This window comes from Melopsittacus undulatus, chromosome 27 (genome assembly GCF_012275295.1).
Source record: "Melopsittacus undulatus isolate bMelUnd1 chromosome 27, bMelUnd1.mat.Z, whole genome shotgun sequence".
Taxonomy (NCBI): Eukaryota; Metazoa; Chordata; class Aves; order Psittaciformes; family Psittaculidae; genus Melopsittacus; species Melopsittacus undulatus.
The window spans coordinates 266,788-280,637 of record NC_047553.1 but is presented as its reverse complement, the minus strand read 5'-3'; the positions used below and the strand labels follow the sequence as shown (position 1 = coordinate 280,637).

The window sequence follows — 13,850 nt, the reverse complement described above, 5'->3', positions numbered from 1 at the left end:
CCCATGGGTCATCATGGGTCATCATGGATCATCATGGACCCATGGCTCATCATGGGCCATCATGGGTCATCATGGAGCTGTTGGTCATCATGGATCATCATGGATCATCATGGATCATCATGGGTCATCATGGATCATCATGGGTCTTCATGGATCATCATGGGTCATCATGGAGCTGTTGGTCATCATGGATCATCATGGATCATCATGGGTCATCATGGATCATCATGGATCATCATGGATCATCATGGGTCATCATGGCTCATCATGGGTCATCATGGATCATCATGGGTTGTCATGGAACCATTGGTCATCATGGATCATCATGGATCATCATGGGTCATCATGGAAACATGGGTCATCATGGACCATCATAGGTCATCATGAATCATCATGGACCATCGTGGATCATCATGGAACCATGGTTCCATGTTCTCATATCCCCATGCACCGATGTTCTTACGGGCCCATGTCCTCGTGGTCCCATGTTCTCATGGCCCCATATCCATACCCCATATCCCACATCCCATATCCCTATCCCAGGCCTGCCAGCACGGGCACTCGCAGCACTTGGAGCATTTGCTGTTCTATGGGGCAGAGGCAGCGGCTCAGAACGCATCCGGGAACACAGCCCTGCACATCTGTGCCCTCTACAACAAGGTGGGATACGGGATATGGGATATATGGGGTGTGGGACAGGGCTCCAGGCAATGGGGTGCCATGGGTGCTGCTGTCCCAGGAGAGCTGCGCCCGCATCCTGCTCTACCGCGGGGCCAACAAGGAGGTGAAGAACAACAGTGGGCAGACACCATTCCAGGTGGGAATAGGGCCATGTGCTGGGAATGGGGGTGTCCCCACAGCCCCCATGGCCCTAACCCCCCCCCCCCCATGTTCCCAGGTCGCTGTCATCGCAGGGAACTTTGAGCTGGGAGAATTGATCAAGAACCATCGGGACAGTGACGTGGGTGAGCGGGGATGGGGGATATGGGAACGGGAATGGGGTATGCGGTATGGGGTATGGGAATGGGATAGGGGGTATGGGGTTATGGGTATGGGATATGGAATATGGGGTGTGGGGTATGGAATATGAGGTATGGGGTATGGGATAGGGGGTATGGGTATGGGAATGGGGTATGGGATATGGGGTATGGGATATGGGGTATGGGGAATGGGATATGGAATATGTGTTATAGGATATGGGGTATGGGAACAGGGGATATGGGGTATGGGATATGGGGTATGGGAACAGGGGATATGGGTATGTGCCATAGGGAATGGGACATGGGCGTATTTGGATATGGGACATGGGAGGTGGGGCATGGGAATCCAGGGATATGGGAATGGGGTTGTTGGGAGGGGACTCTCTGCCCCCCCCACATCCCCCTTCCTACCCCCATGACCCCCCCTTTCCCCCCTGCCCCCTTTGCCTCCCCTCCCCCCTCCCCCCCCCTCCCCCCCCCCCCCCCCCCCTCCAGTTCCGTTCCAGGAGAGCCCCCAGTTCACCTCCCGCCGCCGCGACCCCCCCCGGGGGCTGCCCCTCCCCCCCCAGCGCCTCCTCCGGGCCAACAGCGACTCGGGGGGGGGAGGGGCAGGGCTCCCGCCGGGGGGGGGCGGGGGGGGATGATCCCCGATTGGATGCTCCGGGGACATCCCCCCCCCGCCCCCCCCCCAGGCCACCCCCGGGGGCCCTCCCCCCCCCTTCCTCCACCCCCCGGGCCCCCCCCCCCCTCGGGCCCCCCCTCGGGGACCCTGCGCAGCGCCAGCAGCCCCCGGGGGGCCAGGACCCGCTCCCCCTCCCGCGGGAGGCACGCGGAGGAGCCCCGGAGGGCAAGGGGCAGGGCCAGGTATGGGGGGCGGGGGGGGGGGGGGGGGGGTTGGGGTATGGGGTAGAGGATATGGGTTATAGGGTATGGGGGAGATAGGGGGTAATTGTATGGGGCAGAGGATATAGGTTATAGGGTATGGGTATGGGGGGGATAGGGGGTATGGGTGTGGGATAGAGGATGTAGGGTATGGGTATAGGGGGTTGGGGGGTATGGGTATGGAGTAGAGGATATAGGGTACGGGGTATGGGTATGGGTGTGGGGTATGGGTATATCGTATGGGTATATGTGGAGTAAGGGGGTATGGATATGGGGTAGAGGATATAGGGTATGGGTATAGGGGGGATAAGGGGGTATGGGGTACGAGTATGGGTGTGAGGTATGGGCCCTATCCGTGGTCTCTATCCATGGTGCTGACCCCATTGATGGGCTCTCTCCATGGTGCTGACCCCATTGATGGGCTCTCTCCATGGTGCTGATCCCACTGATGGGCTCTCTCCATGGTGCTGATCCCATTGATGGGCTCTCTCCATGGTGCTGACCCCATTGATGGGCTCTCTCCATGGTGCTGACCCCATTGATGGGCTCTGTCCATGGTGCTGACCCCATTGATGGCCTCTCTCCATGGTGCTGACCCCATTGATGGCCTCTGTCCATGGTGCTGACCCCATCAATGGGCTCTCTCCATGGTGCTGACCCCATTGATGGCCTCTGTCCATGGTGCTGACCCCATCAATGGGCTCTGTCCATGGTGCTGATCCCATTGATGGTCTCTCTCCATGGTGCTGACCCCATTGATGGGCTCTCTCCATGGTGCTGACCCCATCAATGGGCTCTGTCCATGGTACTGACCCCATTGATGGGCTCTCTTCATGGGCTCCCCCCATGAGCTCCCCCCATGGGCTCTCCCCATGTCTCTGACCCCCCTCTCCCTCAGCGCTGCCCCAGCTGCCGGGGGGTCCTTGGGGGGGCGCGGGGGTCGCCGCCGCCTGTACTCGGCCGTACCGGGACGCTCCTTCCTGGCCGTGAAGCCCTATCAGGCCCAGGGCGAGGGCGAGCTCAGCCTCAGCAAGGGCGAGCGCATCAAGGGTGAGTCCGGACCCCCATTGTGTGGGTCCCCCTATAGGGGTTGGTTTGGGGTCCCTTTGGGTGCCCCCATTGTGTGGGTCCCCCCATAGGGGTTGGTTTGGGGTCCCTTTGGGTGCCTCCATTGTGTGGGTCCCTCCATAGGGGTTGGTTTGGGGTCCCTTTGGGTGCCCCCATTGTGTGGGTCCCCCCATAGGGGTTGGTTTGGGGTCCCTTTGGGTGCCCTCATTGTGTGGGTCCCCCCATAGGGGTTGGTTTGGGGTCCCCTGGGAGCCCCCATTGTGTGGGTCCCCCCATAGGGGTTGGTTTGGGGTCCCTTTGGGTGCCCCCATTGTGTGGGTCCCCCATAGGGGTTGGTTTGGGGCCCCTTTGGGTGCCCTCATTGTGTGGGTCCCCCCATAGGGGTTGGTTTGGGGTCCCCTGGGAGCCCCCATTGTGTGGGTCCCCCCATAGGGGTTGGTTTGGGGTCCCTTTGGGTGCCCCCATTGTGTGGGTCTCTCCATTGGGGTTGGTTTGGGGTCCCTTTGGTTGCCCCCATTGTGTTGGTCCCTCCATTAGGGTTGGTTTGGGGTCCCTTTGGGTGCCTCCATTGTGTGGGTCCTCCCATAGGGGTTGGTTTGGGGTCCCTTTGGGTGCCCCCATTGTGTGGGTCCCCCTAGAGGGGTTGGTTTGGGGCCCCTTTGGGTGCCCCCATTGTGTGGGTCCTCCCATAGAGGTTGGTTTGGGGTCCCTTTGGGTGCCCCCATTGTGTGGGTCCCCCCATAGGGGTTGGTTTGGGGCCCCTTTGGGTGCCCCCATTGTGTGGGTCTCTCCATTGGGGTTGGTTTGGGGTCCCTTTGGGTGCCTCCATTGTGTGGGTCCCCCTATAGGGGTTGGTTTGGGGTCCCTTTGGGTGCCCCCATTGTGTGGGTCCCTCCATTGGGGTTGGTTTGGGGCCTTCTTGGGTTGGGGTTTGGGTGCCCAGGGCCCTTGAGACACCTTTCATGTTACCATGGATCATGCTATGGGTTACTCTGTGGGCCATGCTATAGGTCATGCTATGGGTCATGCTATAGGTCATGCTATGGGTTAGTCTATGTGTTATGCTATGGGTCATGTTATGGGTTTTGCTATGGGTCACTCTATGGGTCATGCTATAGTGGTGCTATAGGTCATGCCATGGGTCATGCTGTGGGTCACTGTGGGCCATGCTATAGGTCATGCTGTGGGTCATGCTATGGGTCACTCTATGGGTCATGCTATAGGTCATGTTATGGGTCATGCTATTGTCATGCTATGGGTCAATCTGTGGGTCACACAATGGGTCATGCTATTGTCACGCTATAGGTCATGCTATGGGTCATGCTATGGGTCAATCTATGGGTCAGGACCCCCCTAACCCCATCTCCCCCCCCCATAGTGCTGAGCGTGGGTGAAGGGGGGTTCTGGGAGGGCCAAGCCCGCGGCCGCATTGGTTGGTTCCCATCCGAATGCGTGGAGGAGGTTCCAGCCCGGACCCCCGAGGGCAAGACAGGTACCACCCCCCCTGCCCCACAAGTGGGACCCCCAACCCTGACCCCCAAGTGGGACCCACAGCCCTGGGGGGGGGGGATCAATCCAATGGGTTCCATCAAAGAGGGCCACTAAGTGGTCAAGATGACCCCCAAACTGCCCCATAAGTGGGACCCCCAACCCAGACCCCCAAGTGGGGGGGACACCCCAATTGCATCCCTTCAATGGGACCTCCCATTGACCCCCTTAATGTGACCCCCAAGTGGTGCCCATGAGGAGACCCCATCAGCATCCCTTCAATGGGACCTCCCATTGACCCTCAATGGGACCCCCAAGTGGCACCCACAGCACTGGGGGGGAAGGGGGGTCCCAGCCCCATAGAGGGGCCCCCCCGACCCCCATGTGCCCCCCATGTGCCCCAGAGAGCCGCAGTGACAAGGCCAAGCGCCTCTTCCGCCATTACACCGTTGGCTCCTATGACAGCTTCGATGCCCCCAGGTGAGACCCCAACCCTGCCCCATAGCCCCCCCATAACCCCCCCATTTACCCCCCATTTACCCCCCCATTTACCCCCAAACCCAAAATCCCCTGAAATCCACCCAAAATCACCCCAAATTTTGCAAAATCAGCTCAAAATCGCACCGAATCAGAGGAAATTCTCCCAAATTCCCTCAAATTCTCCCAAATCTGCCCAAAATTGCCAGAATTTCAGCCCAAATTGTCCCAAATCAGCCAAAATCTTCCCAAATTCCCCCCAAATTCCACTCCAATTCAGGCAAAATTCACCCCAAATTCCTTCCAAATCCCCCAATTTTCCTTAAATCCCTCCAAAATCCCCCAGATTTCCCCAAATTCCACTCAAATTCCTCCCAAATCCTTCCATATCCCCCAATTTTCCCCTAAATCCCTCCAAATTCCACCCAAATCCCTTCAAAGTCCCAAATTTTCCCCCTAAATCCCTTCAAATTCCCCCAAATTTCACTCAAATTCCCCCCAAATTCCACTCAAATTTCTCCCCAAATCCCTTCAGATTCCCAAATTTCCCCCTAAATTCCTCCAAAATCCCCCTAATTCCCCCCAAATCCCCCAATTTTCCCCATTTCCCCCCAAATTCCCCCCAGTTCCACTCAAACCCCTCCCCCCCCACCTCTCCCCTCCCCCCACCCCCCCCCGGTGGGGGAGGGGCCCCCCCGGGGCCTGGCCCGGTTAGCGCCGTCCTTGCATGAGCTTGTCCCTGAGCTGCCCCCCCCCCACCCCTCCCCACCCCCCCCCACCCCCGCCCCTCCCCCACCCCCGTCCCACTTCCTGGCTTCGGGGCCCGGCGGCGGTTGTGGGGCGCTGGGGGGCACCCATGGGTGCTATGGGGCTGGAGGATGTGGGGTGAGTTATGGGGCTGGGGGCTATGGGGGATGCATGGGGCAGTTGTGGGGCTGGGGGCTATGGGGCAGTTGTGGGGCTTGGAGCGTCTATGGGGCAGTTGTGGGGCTGGGGGCTATGGGGCAGTTGTGGGGCTGGGGGCTATGGGGCAGTTGTGGGGCTTGGAGCATCTATGGGGCAGTTGTGGGGCTGGGGGCTATGGGGCAGTTGTGGGGCTTGGAGCGTCTATGGGGCAGTTGTGGGGCTTGGAGCATCTATGGGGCAGTTGCTTGTGGGGCAGTTGTGGGGCTTTGGGGGGGGCAATTGTCTGGCTTAGGGGAGTTATGGGTGATACTGGTGTGTACTGGTGCTGTACTGGTGCATACTGGTGCTGTGCTGGGTGCTATAGGTCCTGTACTGGTATACTGGTGCTGTGCTGGGTGCTATAGGGTGTTGCAATGGGTGCTATAGGGTCCTGTACTGGTGATACTGGTGCTGTGCTGGGTGCTATAGGTCCTGTACTGGTGATACTGGTGCTGTGCCGGGTGCTATAGGGTGTTGTGATGGGTGTTATAGGGTGCTGTACTGGTCATACTGGTGCTGTGCTGGGTGTTATAGGGTGCTGCAATGGGTGCTATAGGTCCTGTACTGGTGATACTGGTGCTGTGCCGGGTGCTATAGGGTGCTGCAATGGGTGCTATAGGGTTCCATACTGGGTGCTATAGGGTGCTGTGCTCATGCTGTACTGGTGTGTACTGGTCCAGTGATGGTGATACTGGTGTGTACTGGTGATACTGGTGCTGTGCCGGATGCTATAGGATGCTGCATTGGGTGCTATAGGGTCCTATACTGGTGATACTGGTGCTGTGCTGGGTGCTATAGGATTCTGCAATGGGTGCTATAGGTCCTATACTGGTGCTGTGCTGGCTGCTATAGGATGCTGTGCCGGTGTTGTACTGGTCTGTACTGGTCTGTGCACATCCCATACTGGTCCATACTCTTCCCATACTGGTCTATATCAGTCTGTGATGGTCAGCACTGATCTGTACTGGTGCTATACTGATCCATACTGGTGGTACTGGTCCATAGCAGTCCCATACTGGCGATACTGGGTTTGTACCAGTGCTGTACTGGTCCGTTTTGCTCCCAGACCGGTCCATACTCGTCTGTACCGTTCCCATACCTGTCTGTACTGGTGCTCCCCTTCCTATACTGGTCCATAGCGGTGCTCCCGTTCCTACACTGGTCCCTAGTGGTCCGTACTGATGCTCCAGTTCCTATACTGGTCCGTACTGGTCCATACTGGTCGGTACTGATGCTGCTGTCCCTATAGTGGTCCATACTGATCTGTACTGATGCTCCCGTTCCTATACTGGTCCGTACTGGTCCATACTGGTCGGTAGTGATGCTCCCATTCCTATAGTGGTGCATACTGATCTACTGATGCTCCCGTTCCTATACTGGTCCGTACTGGTCTGTACTGGTCCGCACTGGTTCATACTGGTCAGTACTGATGCTCCCGTTCCTATAGTGGTGCATACTGATCCGTACTGATGCTCCCATTCCTATACTGGTCCGCACTGGTCCATACTGACCTGTACTGATACTCCCGTTCCTATACTGGTCCATAGTGGTGTTCCCGTTCCTATACTGGTCCATACTGGTCCGCACTGGTCCGCACTGGTCCGCACTGGTCCGCACGGGTCCGCCCCCCTCCCGCCCCGTCCATCCGGTCTCTCCGGTGCCTCGCGGCCTCCGTACCCCTCCCCCCTCCCCCTCCCCCCCCCCCCCCCGCGTCCATTTCCCCTCCCCCCTCCCCGCGCCCCTCCCCCCCCCGCGGCCGCTCGCGCCTCCGCCGCTTCCCGCGCTTCCCGGGGCCCGGTTCCCGCCGTGGGGGGATGCGCGCGGCCGCCCCCCTCCCCCCCCCCCACCCCCCCCCTGTGCTCCAGTTGGCCCCTGCTCGGGCCCCCCCGGAGGAGCGTCTGGTTCATCTACAGGTACCGGGGGGCAGGGACCCCAGAGGGACCCTATAGACATCCCATAGAGACCCCATAGGGAACCATAGAGACCCCATAGGGACCCCATAGAGATCCCATAGACATCCCATAGAGACCCTATAGGGACCCCATAGACATCCCATAGAGACCCATAGACATCCCATAGAGACCCCATAGAGACCCTATAGACATCCCATAGAGACCCTATACAGACCTCATAGAGACCCCATAGGGACCCTATAGAGACCCCATAGAGACCCCATAGGGACCTCATAGGGACCCCATAGAGACCCCATAGACATCCCATAGAGACCCCATAGGGACCCCATAGAGACCAGATAGAGACCCTATAGACATCCCATAGAGACCCCATAGAGACTCCATAGGGACCCCATAGGGACTCCATAGAGAGACCATAGAGACCCCATAGACATCTCATAGACATATCATAGGCATCCCATGGACCCCCCTATAGGTACCCCATAGACCCCCCATACACCCTTCATAGAGACCCCATACATCCCACATAGACCTCCCATAGAGACCCTATGGACATCCCATAGGTGTCACATAGACACCCTATAGACCCCCCCCATAGCCATCCTATAGAGACCCCATAGAGACCCATAGACCATCCCACATGGACCCCCCCCTTAGAGCCCCCATAGACCCCCCCCATAGTCTCCCCCATAGACCCATGTATCCCATGTATCCCATCTATCTCATCTATCCCATGTGTATCCCACGTGTATCCTGTGTGTATCCCATGTGTATCCCATGTATCTCATGTATCCCATGTATATCCCATGTATCCTATGTATATCCCATATGTATCCCATGTATATCCCATGTATATCCCATGTATCCCATGTATCCCATGTATATCCCATGTATATCCCGTGTATATCCCATGTATCCGCAGTGATTACATCATCAAGGAGAAGACTGTTCTGCTGCAGAAGAAGGACAACGAAGGCTTTGGCTTCGTCCTGCGTGGGGCCAAGGGTGAGCGGGGGGGGCTATGGGGGGGCTATGGGGTCTATGGGGGGCTATGGGGGCATCTGAGTCAGGTGAAGGGGATGGGGATGAGGATGGGATGAGGATGAGGATGGGGATGAAGATGAGGATGGGGATGAGGATGGGATGGGGATGGGATGAGGATGAGGATGGGGATGGGGATGAGGATGGGGATGGGGATGAGGATGAGGATGGGATGAAGATGAGGATGGGGATGGGGATGGGATGGGGATGGGATGAGGATGAGGATGGGGATAGGGATGGGGATGGGATGGGGATGGGGATGGGATGAGGATGAGGATGGGGATAGGGATGGGATGGGGATGGGGATGAAGATGAGGATGAGGATGAGAATGGGGATGGGGATGGGATGGGGATGGGGATGAGGATGAGGATCGGGATGAGGATGAGGATAGGGATGAGGATGGGGCTGGGTCTGGGGCTGCTGAAGGGGTGCCGGGGGTGCCTGGGGGGGGCGCGCGCAGCCGTGACCCCCCCGCAGCGCAGACGCCCATCGAGGAGTTCACGCCGACGCCGGCGTTCCCGGCGCTGCAGTACCTGGAGTCCGTGGATGAGGGCGGAGTGGCCTGGAGAGCCGGGCTGCGCATGGGGGACTTCCTCATCGAGGTGGGCGCCCACGGCACACATTGCATCCATGGCATCCATTGCATCCATGGTACCCATAGCACCCATGGCATCCATGGTAACTATGGCATCCATAGCACCCATAGCACCCATGGCGTCCATGGTACCCATGGTATCCATAGCATCCATGGCACCCATTGCATCCATGGTACCCATGGCATCCATGGCATCCATGGTACCCATGGTACCCATAGCACCCATTGCATCCATGGCATCCATGGTACCCATAGCACCCATTGCATCCATGGCATCCATGGTACCCATGGCACCCATAGCACCCATGGCATCCATTGCATCCATAGCATCCATGGCATCCATGGTACCCATGGCACCCATAGCACCCATGGCATCCATTGCATCCATGGTACCCATGGTACCCATTGCATCCATAGCACCCATGGCATCCATGGTACCCATGGTACCCATGGTAACCATGGTACCCATAGCACCCATGGCATCCATGGCACCCATAGCAGCCATGGCATCCATAGCACCCATTGCATCCATGGCATCCATGGTACCCATAGCACCCATGGCATCCATGGCACCCATAGCAGCCATGGCATCCATTGCATCCATAGCATCCATGGCATCCATAGCACCCATGGCATCCATAGCACCCATGGCACCCATTGCAGCCATGGCACCCACATAAGGGGGTTCAGGACCAAGCCATGGGGACAGCTCCCATAGCACCCAGCGGGGGGGTTCAGCAGCCACCTCTGGGTCATTGAACCCACTCCTGGCGTGTCCTAGCATGTCATAGCATGTTGTAGTGTGTCATAGCATGTCATAGCATGTTTTAGTGTGTCATAGCATGTCATAGCGTGTTGTAGTGTGTCATAGCATGTCACAGCGTGTTGTAGCATGTCATATCATGTCAAAGTGTCATAGCATGTCACAGTGTGTCATAGCTTGTAGCATGTTGTAGTGTCATACCATGTCATAGCATGCTGTCACATGTCAGAACGTCATAGCATGTCACAACGTGTCATAGCATGTCAGAGCATGTTGTAGCATGTCCTAGCATGTAAATCATCTCAATAGCATGTCATTGCGTGTTGTTGCATGTTATTGTATGTTGTCACGCGTTATCGCGTGTTGTCACGTGTTATCGCGTGTTGTCGCGTGTTATCACGTGTTATCGCGTGTTGTCACGTGTTGTTGTGTGCCGTCACGTGACCCCGGTGCGCCGCGCAGGTGAACGGGCAGAACGTGGTGAAGGTCGGGCACCGTCAGGTGGTGTCCATGATCCGGCAGGGAGGGAACAGCCTCGTGCTCAAGGTTGTCATGGTGACGCGACACCCGGAGCCCGAGGGGCCCCGGCGCAGGGGTGAGGGGCAACGGGGGGGGCATCGATGGGGGGGGTCAATGGGGGGCATCAATGGGGGGCATTGATGGGGGGCATCGATGGGGGTCATCAGTGGGGATCATTAATGGGGGTCATCAATGGGGGTCATCAATGGGGGTCAGCAATGGGGGGCATCAATGGGGGGCATCAATGGGGGTCATCAGTGGGGATCATTAATGGGGGTCATCAATGGGGATCATCAATGGGGGTCATCAATGGGGGTCAGCAATGGGGGGCATCAATAGGGGTCATCAATGGGGGTCATCAGTGGGGATCATTAATGGGGGTCATCAATGGGGATCATCAATGGGGGTCATCAATGGGGGTCAGCAATGGGGGGCATCAATGGGGATCATCAATGGGGGTCATCAATGGGGGGCATCAATGGGGGCATCAATGGGGGTCATCAATGGGGGTCATCAATGGGGGGCATCAATGGGGGGCATCAATGGGGGCATCAATGGGGGGCATCAGTGGGGGGCATCAATGGGGGGCATCAATGGGGGGCATCAATGGGGGCATCAATGGGGGACATCAGTGGGGGTCATCGATGGGGATCATCGATGGGGGTCATCAATGGGGGGCGTCAAGGGGGGGCGTCAAGGGGGGGCATCAATGGGGGGCATCAATGGGGGTCATCAATAGGGGTCATCAATGGGGGGCATCAATGGGGGGCATCAATGGGGGGCATCAATGGGGGGCATCAATGGGGGTCATCAATGGGGGGCATCAATGGGGGTCATCAGTGGGGGGCATCAATGGGGGCATCAATGGGGGGCATCAATGGGGGGCATCAATGGGGGGCATCAATGGGGGGCATCAATGGGGGTCATCAATAGGGGTCATCAATGGGGGGCATCAATGGGGGGCATCAATGGGGGGCATCAATGGGGGGCATCAATGGGGGTCATCAGTGGGGGGCATCAATGGGGGCATCAATGGGGGGCATCAATGGGGGTCAGTTGGGTCAATGGGGTGATAGGGAGGTGATGGGGGGCAGTGGGGGTCATCTGGAGTCAATGGGGGTGTCAATGGGGGGGTCAATGGAGGTCATCTGGAGTCAATGGGGGGGTCAGTGGGGTGATGGGGGTCAATGGAGGTCATCTGGAGTCAATGGGGGGGTCAGTGGGGTGATGGGGGGCAATGGCGGTCATCTGGAGTCAATGGGGGGGTCAGTGGGGTGATGGGGGTCAATGGAGGTCATCTGGAGTCAATGGGGGGGTCAATGGGGTGATGGAGGAGTCAGTGGGGGTCAGACAGGTCATGGGGGTAGACAGGAATGGGGGGGTCATAGAGCTGTCATTGTGGTCATGAATGGGGCTCATTGGGCTCGTGAATGGGGCTCATGAATGGGGGCATTGGGCTCATGTATGGGGCCATGGGGGGGTCACCTGTGTCTGTGTTGTGTCGGGGGGGGTTCCGGGGGGTCCCTAAGGGGGGTCCCTGACCCCGCCCCCCCCGCAGCGGCCCCCCCGCAGCCCCGGCGCCTCCCGGCTCCGGCCATATCCCTGCGCTCCAAATCCATGACCTCGGAGCTGGAGGAGATGGGTGAGGGGGGGGATGGGGGGGGGGCAGGGGGGTCTATGGGGGGGGGGTTGGGGGGGTGGGTTGGTGGGGGTCAATGGGAGTCTGGGGGGGGAGTTGGGGGGGTTAAGGGGGTGTCTATGGGGGGAGGGGGATGCCCAGGGTGGGTATTGGGGTCCCTTAATATGACTGGGGGGGGGGGAGATTTCTGACCTTTAACCTTTAACCTCTGACCTTCCCCCCCGCAGTGGAGAAAGGTGAGTTTGGGGGGACCCCCACTTTGGGTTCCCTTTGACCCCCCCCATGACCCCACTTTAACCCCCCAACCCCATTGACCCCAATGTGAGCCCCATTGATCCCCATTGATTCCCACTGACCCCCCCAGTGCCCCCCCGTAACCGCTCTCGTGTCTCCCCAGTCTCCCCATGGAAGAAGCGCACTGGTGAGTGCACACGCATTGAACACGCATGGAACATGCATCAAACACGCATTAAACACGCATCAAACACGCATTGAACATGCATTGAACACACATCAAACATGCATTGAACACACCCCAGACATGCATTGAACATGCATCAAACACGCATCGAACATGCATTGAACACGCATGGAACATGCATCGAACACGCATTAAACACGCATCAAACATGCAGTGAACACACCTCAGACACGCATTGAACACGCATCGAACATGCATCGAACATGCATCAAACATGCATGCATTGAACACACATCAGACACGCATTGAACACGCATTGAGCACGCATCAAACACACATCAAACATGCATCAAACATGCATCAACACTCATTGAACACACCTCAAACATGCATTGAACACACCTTGGACATGCATTGAACATACTTCAAGGCATGTTCAGGGGTTGGACATGCATTGAACATGCCTCAAACACGCATCAAACATGCATTAAACATGCATGCATTGAACACACATGGAACATGCCTCAAGCATGCATTGAACATGCATGCATTGAACACGCATTGAACACACATCAAACACACATGGAACATGCATCAAACATGCCTCGCACATGTGTTGCACATGCCTTGCACACACATGGCACACGCATCGCACCCCCTGGGTCTTGCGTGCCCATTGCACCCCATGGACACCCCCACCCCGCAAGCACCCCAGCACCCATCAGTCACCCCCAGCACCCATAGGGACCCCCCAGCACCCATCACTCCAGCACCCATAGGACCCCATCCCCTTCACCCATAGCCCCCCCCCCCAGCACCCATAGCACCCCATAAGCACCCATAGCACCCCATAAGCACCCATAGCCCCCCCAGCACCCTTACCCCCACCCATGGGTGCCCCTCTCCCCAGAGTACGATGCCTCGGTGGCCACTGAGAAGAAGCGGACGGTCTATCAGATGGCGCTCAGTAAGGGGGGGCTATGGGGGGGGCTATGGGTGCTAAGGCCCCCCCCCTTGGGGGTGCTGCTGGGGGCTGGTGTGGCTTGGGGTCTATGGGTGTCTATGGGGCACATTGGTGTCTGTGGGTGTGTATGGAGTACATTGGTGTCTGTGGGTGT

The 13,850-nt window shown here is 57.9% G+C and overlaps 1 protein-coding gene across 1 annotated transcript in view; it reads left to right on the top strand.

The window, feature by feature from the left end:
• Window positions 1–13,850, top strand: part of SHANK1 (SH3 and multiple ankyrin repeat domains 1) — a 29,939-nt gene that overhangs the window by 9,543 nt on the left and 6,546 nt on the right. Inside the window, 13 exon segments of the mRNA XM_034072355.1 lie at window positions 544–660; window positions 740–817; window positions 899–965; window positions 1,476–1,599; window positions 2,761–2,912; window positions 4,309–4,422; window positions 4,823–4,898; window positions 8,676–8,758; window positions 9,273–9,397; window positions 10,616–10,748; window positions 12,231–12,314; window positions 12,539–12,547; window positions 13,643–13,699. Coding sequence (XP_033928246.1) covers window positions 544–660; window positions 740–817; window positions 899–965; window positions 1,476–1,599; window positions 2,761–2,912; window positions 4,309–4,422; window positions 4,823–4,898; window positions 8,676–8,758; window positions 9,273–9,397; window positions 10,616–10,748; window positions 12,231–12,314; window positions 12,539–12,547; window positions 13,643–13,699 — 1,219 coding nt within the window.